At 37.9% G+C, this 18,751-nt stretch overlaps 1 protein-coding gene across 2 annotated transcripts in view; it reads right to left on the bottom strand.

Annotated features, from left to right (window-relative positions):
• Positions 1-18,751, bottom strand: part of TXNDC16 (thioredoxin domain containing 16) — an 80,878-nt gene that overhangs the window by 22,211 nt on the left and 39,916 nt on the right. For both annotated transcript variants that reach the window (XM_066276178.1, XM_066276176.1), the window contains 4 exons: positions 14,809-14,961; positions 14,230-14,289; positions 8,455-8,623; positions 7,970-8,106 (listed from right to left, as the gene is read on the bottom strand). In XM_066276178.1, the coding sequence (XP_066132275.1) occupies positions 7,970-8,106; positions 8,455-8,623; positions 14,230-14,289; positions 14,809-14,961 (519 nt within the window). The remainder of the gene's footprint in view (positions 1-7,969; positions 8,107-8,454; positions 8,624-14,229; positions 14,290-14,808; positions 14,962-18,751) is intronic.

The raw sequence follows: 18,751 nt of genomic DNA, 5'->3' as shown, positions 1-18,751 counted from the left end.
TTCAAAGCTTCTTAATGGCCCTGGACGGTTGGCTCAGTGGTAGAGCATCGGCCTGGCGTGCAGGAGTCCCGGATTTGATTCCCGGCCAGGGCACACAGGAGAGGCGCCCATCTGCTTCTCCATCCCTCCCCCTCTCCTTCCTCTCTGTCTCTCTCTTCTCCTCCCACAGCCGGGGCTCCATTGGAGCAAAGTGGGCCTGGGCGGTGAGGATGGCTCTGTGGCCTCTACCTCAGGAGCTAGAACGGCTCTGGTTGCAACAGAGCGACACCCCGGATGGGCGGAGCATCGCCCCCTGGTGGGCGTGCCGGGTGGATCCCGGTCGGGCGCATGCGGGAGTCTGTCTCTCCCCGTTTCCAGCTTCAGAAAAATACAAAATAAATAAATAAATAAATAAATAAATAAATAAATAAATAATAAGATATGTGCAGTGTGCACAGGGATTTGTTCATAATTTTTTTTTTTTTAATTTTTTTTTCTTCTCATTTCTCTGAAGCTGGAAACAGGGAGAGACAGTCAGACAGACTCCCGCATGCGCCCGACCGGGATCCACCCGGCACGCCCACCAGGGGGCGACGCTCTGCCCACCAGGGGGCGATGCTCTGCCCATCCTGGGCGTCGCCATGTTGCGACCAGAGCCACTCTAGCGCCTGAGGCAGAGGCCACAGAGCCATCCCCAGCGCCCGGGCCATCTTCGCTCCAATGGAGCCTTGGCTGCGGGAGGGGAAGAGAGAGACAGAGAGGAAAGCACGGCGGAGGGGTGGAGAAGCAAATGGGCGCTTCTCCTGTGTGCCCTGGCCGGGAATCGAACCCGGGTCCTCCGCACGCTAGGCCGAAGCTCTACCGCTGAGCCAACCGGCCAGGGCCTGTTCATAGTTTTTTTTATAGTCCAGCCCTCCAACGGTCTGAGGGACAGCGAACTGGCCCCCTGTGTAAAAAGTTTGGGGACCCCTGCCTTAGAGAAATGGCTGATTCTAGGAATGAGTCTGGGAACATCTTATGCCAAAAGAACATATTCCAGGAATGATGGAGACATGTCAGAAAGACATAGGAGTCAGACTGAAAGAACTCCCACTGACCAAATTTGAACTCATGATAGTAACTGATTATAACCCATTGATTAAAATAAGAACTCAGGTGCCCACACTGATATAAACAAATGAAAAGGGAAAGCTTCTTACAGCTAATAAATGTGAAAAGAATACTGGAGTTAGAAACTGTCCACTTGGCAACCATCACAGTATTATCTCTTTCAACTCTAAAAACTGAAGTGTAAAAATTATAATGAGAAATGGGATACAGTGGTACCTTGAAATACAAGTTTAATTTGCTCTGTAACCGAGCTTGTCAGTCAACTCGTATATCAAACAAATTTCTCCCATTTAAAATAACTGAAATAGATTTAATCCGTTCCAGCCCTGTGAAACATCCCCAAATCATCCTAAATTATGAAAAAAGACATTTTTAATTAAGAAACACACATGCACATGTATACTTTACCAATGCATAACAAAATATATGAAATAAAAGAAAAAAGTGTTATTTAGTACTGTATTCTTATCTTAGAGACAGACGAGTGAGGCTAACGGAGGTGAATGGCAGAGGAGGAGGGAGGGAGGAAGGGATGCAGGCACTGTAGACATGGAAACTAAAAATGCACTTTCTTAACACTAAATGTAAACTAAAACTGCATTTTCTTTACTTTAAACAAAACTAAAACTGCACTTTCTTTACTTAAAATGAAACCACAAAAACTTAATTGTAAAAAAAATGCACTTTCTTAACTTTAAACTTAACCTAAGCTTAACATTACGTATTTTTCATTTAATCATCACCTGTTTTTGCCTTTTGGGCTGCGCTTTCGGTACTTTCACTTGCAGGACTTTTGAATAAAAATCTATCCAAAGAGGTTTGCTTTTGCCTGCCTTTTAAAATGTTATGGAAATGTAACAAACGTCATTAAAAAGTGCTGAAGCACGACCAGTTGAAACTTTTTCTGGGTGTTTCTTTTCAATGAAACTTGAAAGCTTCTCCCACATTGCCAGCATGTCTTTAACTTCACTTGTAGGAATCACTTCCTCCGACTGTACCTCCTCCTCACTACTAATATTTTGCAGAAGCTCCGTATGTTGCATCATCTGTAGCTCCTTCAACTCCTCAGTTGAGAGTTCCTCCTCATGTTCCTCCATGAGCTCGTTTACATCACCCTAATCTACCTCCAGACCCATTGACTTTCCAGGGAACACAATCTCCTCCAACGCTTCTACCTCGGTCTCAGTCTCTGGTTTGAATCCTTCGAAGTCCCTGTCTGCAACAACATCAGGCCATAACTTTTTCCATGCCGAGTTCAAGGTTCTTCTTGTAACCTCTTGCCATGCCAAGTCAATAATGTGTAAACATATCACGATGTTGTAGTGATCTTTCCAAAACTCTCGAAGGGTTAGAATTGTATTCTCAGTCACCTCAAAGCTGCGGCGGAACAAGTGCTTTGTGTAAAGCTTTTTAAAGTTGGAAATGACCTGCTGATCCATAGGTTGCAAGATCGAAGTCATGTGGGGTGTGAGGTAGAGGACTTTCATGAATTTGAACTCATTGAAAATGTCATCTTCAAGACCAGGTGGGTGGGCTGCAGCATTATCAAGGATTAGTAATGCTTTCATCGGGAGTTTATTTTCTTGAAGATATTTCTTCACTGCAGGACCAAAGACGAGATTTACCCATTCAATAATAAATGGCTGCATAACCCATGCCCTAGCATTGGTGTGCCACATAACCTGCAATTTTTCTTTAAGAATCTTGTGAGTCTTAAAGGCTCGAGGATTTTCGGAATGATACACTAGCAGTGGCTTTACTTTACAGTCACCACTAGCATTTGCACACAATGCAAGGGTGAGACGGCCTGGCAGCTTCTTCTCTGTGGTGATGAAAGTCCTCCAGGGCATTTTTTCCAAAACAATCCTGTTTCATCACAGTTGAACACTTGTTGGGGGATGTAGCCTTCCTTTGCAATAAGCGCAACAAAATGTTCAATGTACTCCTCAGCTGCCTTAATGTCAGCACTTGCAGCTTCACCATGCCTCACCACCAAGTGGATGCCAGAGCAAGGTTCACCAGCTTGAGGCCAAGGCCACTGGCTTGAGCAAGGGGTCACTCTGCTGTAACTCCCCGGTTAAAGCACATGTGAGAAAGCAATCAATGAACAACTAAAATGCTGCAATGAAGAACTGATGCTTCTCATCTCTCTCCCTTCCTGTCTGTCCCTATCTGTCCCTCTCTCTGTCTCTGTCACAAACACACACACATACACACACACACACACACACAAACCCACATAAAAACAACAAAAAAAGAAGAGGAATCTGACTGAAAAAGCTGGGAATAATCAATCCAGCGAAATAATTAAAAAGCATCATATCCAGATTACATCATTCTGGCACACCAGAACTACCTGTATGTATATATTTTAACATTATACTTTTGACTATTTTTTTTAGATATAATTAGATGTGCATTATATCATCTGTATAGAACTACAATCAAGTACACTGTTCCTTATATTGATCTTGTATATGAAAAAAACAATATAAAAATTCCTCTCAGCATTTACAATCAAGAAAAAGTTTTCTCTATGAATGAGTCAACATCTTAACTCGGTAAGATAGCAAAAATTTTATCTTTCTGTTTCTAGTTGCTACCAGATTGTTTAGGGTTAAGTTTTATGATGAACTGCAGTGTTTTCAAGATATTCTATACAATTATCACCTATTCTTTTATTGCTAAATCCTTATCCTTATCCTTTTTTTAATGATTTTATTGTATTTGTGTCTTTTATTACCTGAAGACTAATTCTTTTTGGAAGGAGGCCCAGTGTAAGTAATAAGTGAGAACTTCAGGGCACCAGGCACCCGAGGTAGATGAAAAACAAAGTCGAGAGTGGTAGCAAAAACCTTAGAAATAGAAGACAAAGGAATAAGTCATAGACTCATCCACCTCACAATATTTCATACAGAAAACACAAGTTGACAGCTTTGGGGGGGGGGGATCTCAGCAAGGGGAGTGGTGGAAGGATTGAGGGGAAAAAACTGTTGGACACACACAGCTGTGTGGAGACTGTGGGGGGAGAGGGTGGAAGAGGGGATAGAGGGGTAACTGGTGATAGAGACTTGACTTGGGTAGTGAACACACAATGTAGTATACAGATGGTGGAACTGTGCACCTGAAACCTATATAATTTTTTTGACCAGTATCACCCTAATAAATTCAATTTTAAAAAAGGTGAAAAAGGAGATAGTACACCACCATATAACACAGCATCCTGCTTTTGCATAAAATTTCTGTTGTCCACAACCAATCCAAAAGCAATAAACACTTCTTCCATACGGACTATACACCTATCCCCAAACTAGCCTTCTTCATACCTCCGACTCCAAGGAAAAAATAAAAAAGTTATACCCTCTAGGATTTTGCTTCTAAGATAGTAAGCCACTAAGCACATATTAACATTATTATTTCTTAGTAGTAAATTTTTCTGGTTTTTAATTTAAAATAATCTGAGGACACACAGGAGGGAAATAAGTACTAGACAGAAATGTATAGAAGGCAAAATTTAATAAGTAATTAATAGTATCTACTATATAAAAATATAATACTAAACATGAGAATCCTGTTCCCATACAAATATTCTTAAAAGATCTCATGCAGAATTCAAAATACATCTTAAATGAAAAAATATATAAAGGGGCGAGGTTTGCTAGATAAATGGCACGAGTAATGTGATGAAAACACTAAGGCTAAGAATTTTATCACCCAGTCAGGAGGCCTACCATATGCAAAGGCAAGAGAATAACATTCTAAGCAACACTACTGGTCAGAAAAAATCCCCTGTATGAACCATTCCTTAAAAAAGTTATTGAAAGACACATTCCTATGAAGCAAACAAGAAAGAAAGAGTAAGAAGAATCTAAGACTTGAGCATCTGTGATATTAAAAGAACATTATAGTCTGATGCTATGTAAAACTAGTAAGTAAAATTAATCAATATAAGTACTATATCATAGCTAAATGCAAAAGCATTAATTTGAAATGCATCAAAAATAAGTTCAATTAATTGATGGAGGGATGAATTGATATACATGTCATATGTTAAAGCAAGTATAGTTAAATGCTAATGGTAGAATTGAGATGGCCAGATATTTATTTATTTATTTGTGTGTGTGTGTGTGTGTGTGTGTGTGTGTGTGTGTGTTTGCTGTAAAATTCTTTCAACTTTGGCTTTATGTTTGAAAATTTCCATAATGGTATGTTGGGGGAAAATATCTGATAGTGAAATATATAAAGAAAAAACACCTTAGCAATGATGATAATCTGAGCCTATGAGACCATAAAAGCTCAGAAAGAGAAGAAGACCATAGAAGAAATTAAAAGCATCCTCCTTTTCCATAAGAGGGAATAAAAATCATTGAAATGGTCTTAAATTTTAGATTCCAATATGGGTTTTTTTTCATCTTCTCTAGCCTTGGGGAAAATAAAGCCAAATAAAGCATACACCATCTAGAAAAAATAAATAAATACCAGTGAAGCATAAAACAAGCTACAGACACCCAAATAACTGTAGACAGTATGTGTAAATGTCTTAAGGTTCACCTGGAAAAGTCAAGAGATAAAAAAAATATATAAAAAAGACAAGAGACTTCTCAATCATGTATTTTAAAACTAACAGATTAAGTATCAACAGATAAAGTGAACAAAATAGAAAACTTTTGCACATATACATATATACACACATACAGATGTAGATTTAATATGGTAGGATAGAATCACAAAAAGGAATGGTACACTCAAAAAGAGAGGGGAAAAAAAGAACAACTGTTAACTATTTAGACAAAAATAAAGTTGGCCCTTAACCTCACATCATGCATGAAAATATCTAAATAAAGACTTTTTTTAAAGAAAAAATCAAAGGACAAAATCAACAGAATAAAAAGGTAACCTACAGAATGGGAGGAAAATATTTTCAAATTATATAATAAGGGATTAATAAACAGAATATATATTAATAGATAAAGTGTCGACCTGGGAGCACTGAAGTCCCCGGCTCAAAATCTCCGGCTTGCCTGGCCAAGGCACATATGGGAGTTGATACTTTCTGTTTCCTGCCCCCCTTCTCTCTCTCATCTCTCTAAAAATGAATAAATAAAAACTAAAAAAAAAAATTCCTGCAACTCAACAACCACTCAATTAAAAGGACTTGAATAGTCATTTCTTCAAAGAAGACATACAAATGGTCAACATGCACATGAAAAGATGCTCAACATCACTAATCAACAAACAATTAGGGAAATGTATGTCAAAACCACAATAAGTCATCACCCTTAGGATGATGACTATAAAAAGAAAAACAAAACAAAACAGAAAGTAACAAGAATTGGTGAGCATGTGGAGAAATTAGAACCCTTCTGTACTATTGGTAGGAATGTAAAATGGTACAGCCACTAAGAAAAACAGTATAGTAGGCCCAGTGGCTCAGAGGATAGAGCATTGGCCCAGAGTATGGACATCCCAGGTTCAATTCCCAGTCAGGGCACAAAGAAGAAGCAACCATCTGCTTCTCTTCCCCATCCTCTCCCCCTTCTCTCCCTCTTCCTTTCCTGCAGCCAGTGGCTCACTTGGTTCAAGTGTGGCCCTGGGCACTGAGGATAGCTCTGTTGGACCAAGTATTCAGCCTCAGGAGCTGAGGATAGCTCGGTTGATTTGAGCATCAGCCCCAGACGGGGGTGGATCCCAGTCAGGGCGCATGTGGGAGTCTGTCTCTCTATCTCCCTTCCTCTCTTACTTAAAACAAACAAGCAAAAAAAAAACAACCCCAAAACAGTAGAGTAGTTCTGCAAAAAATTAAAAATAGAATTACCATATGACCCCAAAATTCCACTGATGGGTTATATTCAAAAGAAGTGAAAGCAGACTCCTGAAGAGATATTTGTACACCCATGTTCAGAACAGCATTATCCATAAAAGCCAAGAGCTGGAAACAACCAAGTGTTCATCAAGAGATGAATGGATAAATAAATGTGTTATATACATACGATGGAATATTATTCAGCCTTTAAAAGGAAGGAAGTGCTGACACATGCTACAATACAGCAGACTTTGAGGGCATCTGTAGTAAGTGAAATAAGCGAGTCATAAAAAGGTAAATGCTATAGGATTCTACTTACGTATATGAGGTACCTAGAGTAGTCAAACTCAGAGATACAGAAAGTGGAATAGTTGCCAGGGGCTAGGGAAAATTCAGAGTTATTTTATGAGCATAGTTTCAGTTTTGCAAAATGAGTAAGTTCTGGAGATTAGTTGCACAACAATGTAAATAAACTTAACACTTGCTACCTATACACTTAAAAATGATTAAGATGATAAACTTTGTGTATTTTATCACAATTTTATAAAAAGAAAAATATTCAGAGCCAAAAGACAATATAAATTAGAGTAGGAAAATACAAATAAATCAAAAAGAAAATGTAGGTGAATATTAACTGATAATGATAATAGGAGATTGCTATAGCTAAAAGCAATGGAAGAAATCTCAAAATCAATAAATTTGAAAACAATTTTAAATTGCTACATATAAAGTTATTAAACAAAGCCAAAAAGCAAACAAAAACTGGGGGAAAATAACTGGAACAAAATGTAGTGGGTGCAAGAATATAATTTACAATCACAATACTAGCCCAATTACATTAAAACATACATAAATATGAAATACATAGGTATGGATAAAAAGAGGGAAAGAATTACATTAAAATTTAACAATTATAAATAATTACAGATTTTTTCCTTCAAATTTCTCTGTATTTTCAAAATCCGACATAATTTGAGTTCTCTATAATTTAAAAAGATAGTAATTCTTTTAAAAAACAACACTAGTGAGTTTTAAACTATGCATTATATATTTAAACATTCAATTCTACTTATTTACCTGTTGTCATGGTTGGACTAAACAATCCCAGTACTGACACACTGGAATAAGAGATCAGGTCTTTATATAATTCCCCACTTATATATTCTTCTGCTTCTTGAACAGATGTTATGGTTACTGGACACGAAATCCTGTTGCTAGATGAATATATAAGTATATTCAACATTAATTTTTAAAAATACTTTTCAGCTTCTAAAAAAAATAAAAATACTGAATTTAGAAAAGACTATGACTCAGGATACACATCCAACAAAATAAAGACAAATACTATCATTCTAAACAAACAAACAAACATCACCCTCATTAAACAAATTTTTTATCTTCCAAAAGTGACAGAACGTGGATGAGCTCTATTCACCCATGCTCATCCTGTGATTTAAAGTCTAGTATCCTCCGTAACTCACTCAAAGTGCAACAACACATGGTCATTAGTAGTTCTACAGACCTAAAAGTTTAAAAATCTTAGGGTGAGGTTGAATACTCACAGCTGGATAAATTTTAGGAGATCTTCAGTTCCTAACATACCACCATAAGATACCGGGTTCTCACCTTCCTTGTACATTTTTACAACAGGAAATTCGGTAACATTTTGCTTAGTACATACATCAGACCAATCAGCACAGTTTATTCTAGTAAGCAGCATAGTGGACGTGCCTAAACAGAAGGAACATGTACGTTTTATAAATATTAATATAGAAAACTTGGTTGTAGAGAATTGTCAACATTTTTATATTTTTTAATGTTTTTTTTTAATTTATTCAGTTTAGAGAGGAAAGAGAAAGAGAAAGAGAAAGAGAAGGGGGGAGGAGCAGGAAGCATCAATTCCCATATGTGCCTTGACCAGGCAAGCCCAGGGTTTTGAACTGCTTACATAAGTGTTTCCAGGTTGACACTTTATCCGCTGCGCCACCACAGGTCAGGCATATTCTCTTCTTAATTAAACCTCTCAGCAGCATGAATCACTGCTGAGGAAGTCTCTCTTCCTTTGGGTTTTGCCACATCACCCCCTATTGGCTTTTCCCCCACCTCTACTGCTGCTCTCATTTGTTCCTTTGTCAGGTTCTTCTGCCAGAAGAGATGGCAGTTCCTCAAGGCTCAGTTTATGCTGCCTTCTCTACTTGCTCTACTACACACTCGTCCATCACAAAGCCCATTGCCAATCTAATGAATCTTAAATTTACATCTTTGGCCCAGGCTCCTCCTAAAAGTTGCTGAACCAAGTACTCTTATACTGACTTATCTATTTCTGTTTGAGTGGAAACATCCTCAAACTCAGTATGCCTAAAACCAAACAGGATTTCTTTCCTGAATATATTGGTGAGCACTGCCAGTTTTGTACAACTCAGAACACAAAGTATCATCTTTCGTGCCTCCCCCATTCCTGAGTCCCCCAATGCTTAATCAAGTCAATCAGCATATCCTTTCAATTTTATCACCTACATTTTAAATATCTCTTCTATCTGTCCATTTCTCTTTACTGCTTCTTCTCTAGTCATTATTTCTCCTGGTTAACTACAATAAGCTACTAATTCATCTCCCCGAATTCAGTATGTCTCTATACTGAAACTAGAACAGGGGTTGGGTAACTATGGCTTGCGAGCTAGATATGGCTCTTTTGATGGCTGCATCTGGCTCACAGACAAATCTTTTTTTTAAATTTTTTTTTACTTTTATTAATTTTTAGAGAGGAGAGAGAGTGAGAGATAGAAAGAGAGAGAGAGAGAAGGGGAAGGGAGGAGCAGGAAGCATCAACTCCCATATGTGCCTTGACCAGGCAAGCCCAGGGTTTTGAACTGATGACCTCAGCATTCCAGGTTGACGCTTTATCCACTGTGCCACCACAGGTCAGGCCAACTCACAGACAAATCTTTAATAAAAAATAATAATGTTAAAAATATAAAACATTCTCATGTACTAAATCTATTCATTTCCTACCGCTCATGTTCACGGTTGTGGGTGGCTGGAGCCAATCACAGCTGTCCTCCAGGACACCACCAAATTTTTATTGGATAATGCATAACATACATGGGTCGTTGTGTGGCTCTCACAGAATTACATTTTAAAATATGTGGCATTCATGGCTCTCTCAGCCAAAAAGGTTCCCAACCCCTGAACTAGAAACATCTTTTCAAAATCCAGTTCTGTTTTGTTAACAGCGCATCCCCATGAACCTTTACAGAATTTGGTCTTTCTCATCCCTGCATATCTCTGCATGTGTGACTACTTCAAGAAAGCCTTCTTGAACACCTTGATCTACATCAGGTTCCTATGCTCTTATATGTAATTGTATAGTCCAGTGATAGTCAACCTGGTCCCTACCGCCCATTAGTGGGCATTCCAGCTTTCATGGTGGGCGGTAGCGGAGCAACCAAAGTATAAATAAAAAGATAGATTTAACTATAGTAAGTTGTTTTGTAAAGATTTATTCTGCCAAAATTAGCGAAAATCTGACATAAAGTACTTGGTAAATAATTATTATTTTATGCTTTAACTTGCTGTAACTCTGCTTTATAAATTTTATAAAGTAAAGTTACTTCCCTACTTTATAAATCACCATTACTGTGGAACTGGTGGGCAGTTAGAAAATTTTACTACTAACAGAAATACAAAAGTGGGCGGTAGGTATAAAAAGGTTGACTACCCCTGGTATAGTCAATTGTGTCTTATCTGATTAATGTCTGTTTCCACCAAGAGTACTCTCTGAGAATAGGGACTATGTCTATTTAAATGCTCATCATTAATTTTCTAGTATCTAGAGCAGTCCTTGTACATAAAACACCTTAAATATGGGCATGAATAAATGGCACACATGAAACTCATCCCAGGCTTCAGGTATCCATCCTTTCTTAATATTTTAATTTCTCTTTAGCTTAAGAAAACACATAGTAGAATCCCCAAAGAGAAATTCTCATTTGTTCTATAAAAATATATATCAAGGTCCCTGGTTGGTTGGCTCAGCGGTAGAGTGTTGGTCTAGCACGTGGAAGTCCCAGGTTTGATTCCCAGTCAAGGCACACAGAAGAAGTGCAGATCTGCTTCTCTCCCTCTCCTTCCTCTCTGTCTCTCCCCCTCCTGCAGCCAGGGGCTCCACTGGAGTGGGGTTGGCCCAGGCGCTGAGGACAGCTCTGTGGCCTCAGCCTCAGGCGCTGGGGTGGGCCCGGCAGCAATGGTGCAGCGCCCAGATGGGCAGAGAATCACCCCCTGGTGGGCGTGCCAGGTGGATCCTGGTAGGGCACATGTGGGAGTCTGTCTGACTGCCTCCCCTCTTCTAACTCTGGGAAAATACAAAAAAGGGGTGGAAAAAATATATATAGATACATCAAGTTCTCCAAAATATGTAAATCACTAGGTAGAAAGAAATTTTTAAAAAGCACAACATAATTCATCCGTGAAAAGAATAAATTCTAAAAGGAAATTTTGCATTCATATAGATCAAAGAAAGACTTTTTGTATGTCATTTAGGATATATTTAGTATATTTTTTTGTGACAGAGACAGAAAGACAGATAGGGACAGACAGGAAGGGAGAGAGATGAGAAGTATCAATTATTTGTTGCAGCTCCTTAGTCTCCTTAGTGGTTTATTGATTGGTTTCTCATATTTGCCTTGACGGGGGGAGGGGGGGGCTACAGCAGAGCGAGTGACCCCTTGCTCAAACCAGCAACCTTGGGCTCAAGCCTGAAACCTTGGGCTTCAAGCCGGTGACCTTTGGGCTCAAGCCAGCACCCCCGAGCTCAAGCTGGTGAGCCCATGCTCAAGCCGGATGAGCCTGCACTCAAGTTGGAGAGCTCAGAGTTTCGAACCTGGGTCCTCTGTGTACCAGTCCAACTCTCAATCCACTATGCCACCTCCTGGTTAGGCTATGACATAATTGAAGGTGTAATATAATCAAATGATTAAAACTATGAATGCAATATTTTTATATTTTATCACTAAAAATTCTTAATACTAATTTTACATTTTATCACTAAAAGTTCTTAATACTAAAAATTCACCTTTATACTTTAAATGATTCCAGATTATATAACATAGCTACAATAATCACTAAATTTAATGTTAGAAATCTGATAATACAGGCAGGGCATAATCTATCTTAGACACCAGTATATACTCCGCCTACTACAATGTTGGTTACATAGTATGTACCCAACAAAAATTTGTAAAATGTACCCTGATATTTCTTCATGAACAAATTTTAATTTTTACACTAAAGTATATTAAATATTGTATGAGTATATGAACAAAGATAAATCTTTATTTCTTCTAAAATTAGACCTGCTAAATGACTTCTCTACAAAGTTTTCTTATCCTTTAATTATTTAGTCAATAAATATCTAGTGATGCCAGTGGCCAGGACATGGAAACAACCAAAAAGCCCGTCAATAGATGACTGGATAAAGAAGATGTGGCACATATACACTATGGAATACTACTCAGCCATAAGAAATGATGACATCGGAACATTTACAGCAAAATGGTGGGATCTAGATAACATGATACGAAGTGAAATAAGTAAATCAGAAAAAAACAGGAACTGCATTATTCCATACGTAGGTGGGACATAAAAGTGAAACTAAGAGACATTGATAAGAGTGTGGTGGTTACGGGGGGGAGGGGGGAATGGGAGAGGGAAAGGGGGAGGGGGAGGGGCACAAAGAAAACAAGATAGAAGGTGACAGAGGACAATCTGACTTTGGGTGACGGGTATGCATCATAATTGGAACGACAAGATACCCTGGTCTTGTTATCTTTGAATATATGTATCCTGATTTATTGATGTCACCCCATTAAAAAAATAAAATTATTTAAAAAAAAATATATCTAGTGATGCTGGTTAATATAGAGTACTATATTATATATTGCTACCTAAGTATGAAATACAGTGCTGCACAGATGTAGTTCTTTCCCTTCAATATGTATCCTCAACAGGCTGACCACAGCTAAAAATGTTATTACCCCTGCAGTCCAAGTTGCAAACTTTGATGTTATCATTAAAACTGAAAAAGAATACTGATATGTATAATTAAACATTATAAGGCTATAAAGTTACCAACATACATTTTTTATTTTCTTTCTTACAACATGATTTCAACATTTAATCATGCTTCAATTGGAATAGTATAATATTCTAAGATGTTTGTAGTCTTATATTCCATATACTTTATGTGGTAATTACAAATAGGATTCTTAATTTTTAAAAAAATTTCTCTTAGCTACAGATGCTATGTTAAGTGGAACAACCTGACATTTGCTGCCACCTTGTGACCAAGTATAAAATAATACTCATTATCTTGTATTGAGATTAAAAGTGACTTTTTCACCTGACTGGTTGTGGCTCAGTCGATAGGGAGTCGACCTAAAATGCTGAAGTCCCAGGTTCAAAACCCCCAGGCCCTGGCCAGTTGGCTCAGTGGTAGAGCGTCGGCCTGGTGTGCAGAAGTCCTGGGTTCGATTCCCGGCCAGGGCACACAGGAGAAGCGCCCATCTGCTTCTCCACCCCTCCCCCTCTCCTTCCTCTCTGTCTCTCTCTTCCCCTCCCGCAGCTGAGGCTCCATTGGAGCAAAGATGGCCCGGGTGCTGGGGAGGGCTCCTTGGCCTCTGCCCCAGGCGCTAGAGTGGCTCTGGTCGAGGCAGAGCGATGCCCCGGAGGGGCAGAACATCACCCCCTGGTGGGCAGAGCGTCGCCCCCTGGTGGGCATGCCGGGTGGATCCCGGTCGGGCGCATGCGGGAGTCTGTCTGACTGTCTTTCCCCATTTCTAGCTTCAGAAAAATACAAAAAAAAACCAAAAACCCCAAGGTCGCTGGCTAGGGCACAGGCTCACCAGCTTGAGTGTGGGTCACTGGCTTAACTCCAATGGTCACTGGCTTGAACCCAAGGTCTCTGGCTTGAGCAAGGGGATCGATCACTGGCTTGACTGGAGTCCCCACCCTGGTCAAGGCACAGATGAGAAGCAATCAATGAACAACTAAAATGCCGCAACTATGAGTTGATGCTTCTCATCCCTCTCCCTTTCTGTTGTCCGTCTCTCTCTCTCTCAAAAAAAAAAAAAAGAAAAGAAAAGGTAACTTTTTCTCATGAAGATAATCAAAGGGAATGCTTCTAAGCATTTTTGAAATTCATGGTTAATTAACAACCTTGGAAACAAAAACACAAAAACTTGAAATTTTATGCAGTTTTCTTCATCTTTATCATGAAACAGTTTTACAAATAGCTACAGCTCATAATCAGGAAAATTAGCATGCATATCACAGCACATTACCTTTTAATTTCATTGCTAAATCAATATAGGAATGCAGAAATGCCATGGATACTGCTTGCCCTACATAACAATAAAAAATTCAACAGACATTACAACATGCATATCTCCAAAGCATCCATACTTATACATAAGAAACATAGATTTATGGGGTGCTCAAACTATTTCTTAATATACATATAATACTCAATATTCTTCTAAACATTTAAGAAGGTTTCAAATGCAACTAATTTTCTGCATTCATACTGCAAGGAATATTATTTGAAGATAAAAGCAGTATATTTACTATAAATCTGTACTGTTAATATATTAAAATCATTAGGCTTGAATCACAATCATTTTCTGAAATTAATAAGCTGAACATCTAGTTTAATCATTTACCTTCAATTTGTCAGTCAGATATACATAATCAGTTTGACAGCTCCAGAATCAGCTAGAAGTAAATGTTTCATTATGTGCAGTCTACCTAGGACATAAGAAACCTATGCCATCTTAGAGTGCACTGTATAGATTGTAAAAATAAAATGTGCCTACTTTAAATATCCTCATTTGTAATAGTCTCCTCCAAAGATTCATACTCACAACCAGCATAGAAAAGCACTATGCTGTCAGAAGTCATTACTGTTGCATTAAATGTTTCTTCTGTTAATTCCACTGTCAATTCCAAAGGTAACTGTCTCTTCCTCTCTCTGTAAACACTTTCTGCCACTTCATCATCTTGAACTTCTAAAGCATCTGAAAAGAAATTAATGTATATCCAAATGTATAATTAAAAGTATTTAAGCTCTTTTCCAGGTAAGCATATGAAAATTTGGTACTTTATAAAAAATGTTTCAATTTACACTATTTTATTAGTTAAAAATGTATGATGTTTAGTAAACTTTCTACTTGCCTATTTTCCTATCCTAAATGACTTGAGATGATTCCTGACTCAAAAACTGTGAAGAGTTTATCAAGTCCAGAAGCATTTATTTAAACTTGTCTAGAAATGATATGAATATATTTTGTTTCTAATAAAACATTAATTTGTAATTCAAAAAGGTTCAGTGTTTATTTAGCTTCCACTACATGATAAGCACTGTGATAGACTAGGCAAAGTAGTAAACAAAACATATATAGTCCCTGTCCACATGGAGCTCCTAACAGAAAGGTTACACTGCAGCCTGATCATTGAAAAAATATATAATTATAAATTGTTATCAGTTTAAGAAAGGAAAAAGGATACAGTGAGAGATTATAACAGAGAGTTATATTGGGAAATACAAAGTCTTCTAGGTAGAGAATCAAGGAAAGAACATCTGAGGCAAAAAGAATGCCATATGCAAGGGCTCAGAGACATAAAAGAGCTTAGCATACACTCGGAAGGCAAAACCAACTAAAAAAAAGATGAGCTGAAGAAATAAATGGTATGAGAAAACTCTAGGCTGGCAGTGTCTGGATCATAAGAGACCATATAAACCAAAAATTTTGGATTTCATCCTAAATGCATCAAGTTATGGTGGATTCTGAATATATAAAAACTTCTCATTAGTTTAGATAGACAAACAACTAATCTATCCATTTATCCATCCATCCATGTGTGTGGTAAAAAACATGTTTTGACTATAAATATTGTTAGAAGTTTGTATAGATTCAAAGCTTCCCTAGAAGAGTTGACACTAGCTGAGTACTAAGAAAATAAAACTTAGGTGGGAAGTAAGTGAAGGCAGTGGAGGCATACAGAACAAACGGAACAGCATGTGCAAAGGCACAAGGGCATGAAAGCATGACAATTACAAATGCAAACTAGGTATCTGATGGTACTAAAGATTACCATTATTTTCCATTATTTTAGATTTAGTAATAACAATAATTATGCTAGTTTTAAAAGGGGAACCCTTAAGAAAAAAAAGGACGGAGGAATCCTTATAGCTCTGAAATATACAGGAAAATATTAATGGGTGAAATTATATATTTGGTATTAGCTACAAAATAATAAGGGGTTGCAGTGATTGGAACAGGAGAGCCATGGGTTGATGGTAGTTGAGGCCAGGTAATGGATACCAGGAGATTTGTTATATTATCCTGTCTACTTTACGGTAAGTTCGTAATTCTCAGTAGTAACACAGTAAAAAGGAAGGGAGAAAGTGAGGATGGCAATACAGTCAGAGAAGTATTATTTTCCCTATGACTTCTAATACTATGAAATAAAATACCAGATCTAAATTTCAGTATTCAGAATAAAATGCCAGAAATTTTCAATTGCATGATGCTAGTCAATCACATAACTCTCTGGACCTCAGTGTTCAAATCCATGAAACATTAAGAGTTCCATGACATTAACTTTAAGGTGCTTTTAAATGCCACAGTCCATGACACTAAAAGTTTTGGCCTCAATACTCAAATTGATAAAGGCCTACTTTCTTATTTACTACAGGGTGAAGCAAAGGTAGGTTTATAGTTGTCACATGGAAAATAATACAATAAATAAATAGTAAAATAAGAATAACCTCTGTGTTTCATGTACTCACAACTGTAAACCTACTTTAGCCCCACCTTGTAGGCATTTTTTTTTTCATTTTTCTGCCATTCCTTTATTTCCCAATCCATCCTTCTTCTCTATCTTGTTCTAACACTTCCCTGCTCTCTTTTCTGGTCTCTCTTAATATGATATCCTCACTTGTAATTCACTCAGTCCTCAGCTATACCTTTCACCTATCCATCAATACATGCACACCCCTTTAAGCCATATATGTTTATTTTTTATATTGTCTTTTTGTAGAGCTCAGTCCATTTTATTCTGATTCATCCTTTGTACATTTCTTCTGAAGAACATTTTTCTTTGTTTTCTACTTGAATGGTAACAAACTCTTTTCTAACTCTCTATTTTTCTCTACATAAATGGGAATGAAACAAGTGGTGGAAATTATGTATATGGACATATCATACATATTATGGGACAATAGGAATTACAGACAGAAAGTTTAAAAAAAATCACAACAAACCAAAAAAACAAAAGGCCGAGCTATGAAAGAAATACCAGAACTAGGCTGGAGAAAGAAGGCAAAAAGAGAGCTGGAAGAAAGAGAAGGCAACACCATTGGGCAAACTGAGGCCATAGAGTCAGGAGGCAATGGGGGATGAGATGAAAACAAGGAAATCGTGAAACAGGCTGACTCCTACTGAGGAAAGAAATCCTATGAGACTGACACAAGGTGATCCCCCTGACTCTGAAGACTGGAATACAAGAACCATGATAAGAATACAGCAGGGAGCAAGAGACCAGAACACAGGTCCATCTATGGAATGATGATACTATGGAAAAAAAACTCCAGCTTAAACTACATCAATTCTAACCTCTGTATATAAGAAAAAAAATCAAGAGCATGGCTCAAACTAAGAAACTGGTTACTGGTAACATTTAAAGCTCAGCCTTTATTAAATTTATAATATAGATTTGGACCATAATAATGATGGATCTCATTAAAAATATGAAAATTGCCTGACCAGGCGGTGGCACAGTGGATAGAGTGTCGGACTGGGATGCAGAGGACCCAGGTTCAAGACCCCAAGGTCGCCAGCTTGAGCGCGGGCTCATCTGGTTTGAGCAAAGCTCACAAGCTTGGACCCAAGATCGCTGACTCAAGCAAGGGGTTACTCAGTCTGCTGTAGCCCCATGGTCAAGGCACATATGAGAGAGCAATCAATGAACAGCTAAGGTGTCGCAACGCGCAGCGAAAAACTAATGATTGATGCTTCTCATCTCTCTGTTCCTGTCTGTCTGTCCCTGTCTATCCCTCTTCCTGACTCTCTGTCTCTGTAAAAAAAAAAAAAGAAAATTATTTCCTTCCTGGGGCTCATGATAATAGTACTACATAAAACATTCAGGTATATACTAACTGAGATACAAGAATGAACAAGACATAATCCCTGCCTTAGAGATTATACAGGCTAGTGAAGAAGAGAGGAAAGTAAATGAGCAATTATAAAATAGGACTGATGTTATGAAAAAAGTATCAGGAAAGATAATGCTCATAAATAAGGCCTCAAATCAGAATGGTCATTCTAATCCAGGCTCCACCACATGACACTTGTGTGACTTTGAACATATCATTTTCTCTGCTAAAACAAAGATTCTTCAGCTACAAGATGAAGGTGACATCAGCAAACTCAGAGGGTAACAATCAAAGTAAATAATGTGAAGGAGAATAGCCTTAAAAAGTACTTTAAAAATGTAAGCAATAAGAAATAGAAATAACATGTTAAGAAGTATTAAAATGCTACTGAAATTTACTCCCTTCATTAATAATCAGACTTGTTTACAATCTATGTTTGTTAGAATTCTACTTCCTAATAGGAATAATAAAAATAAAACATCCTGTGTGGCTCCTGGGTCGGTTTTCAAGCACAGCAGAGCTGAAAGAACTGATATAGAAGATAAGGTACAGATGTGGAGAGTGAGAAGCCTGACATGTCACCATGAAAGCTATCCGACTAAACAAAATACAGCATCCCCACATTGTTTCACCTAATTAATTTGACAAAA

Source organism: Saccopteryx bilineata, chromosome 4 (genome assembly GCF_036850765.1).
Source record: "Saccopteryx bilineata isolate mSacBil1 chromosome 4, mSacBil1_pri_phased_curated, whole genome shotgun sequence".
NCBI classification, from domain to species: Eukaryota; Metazoa; Chordata; class Mammalia; order Chiroptera; family Emballonuridae; genus Saccopteryx; species Saccopteryx bilineata.
The sequence above is the reverse complement of the archived record's forward strand: the minus strand, read 5'-3'. Positions and strand labels throughout refer to the sequence as shown.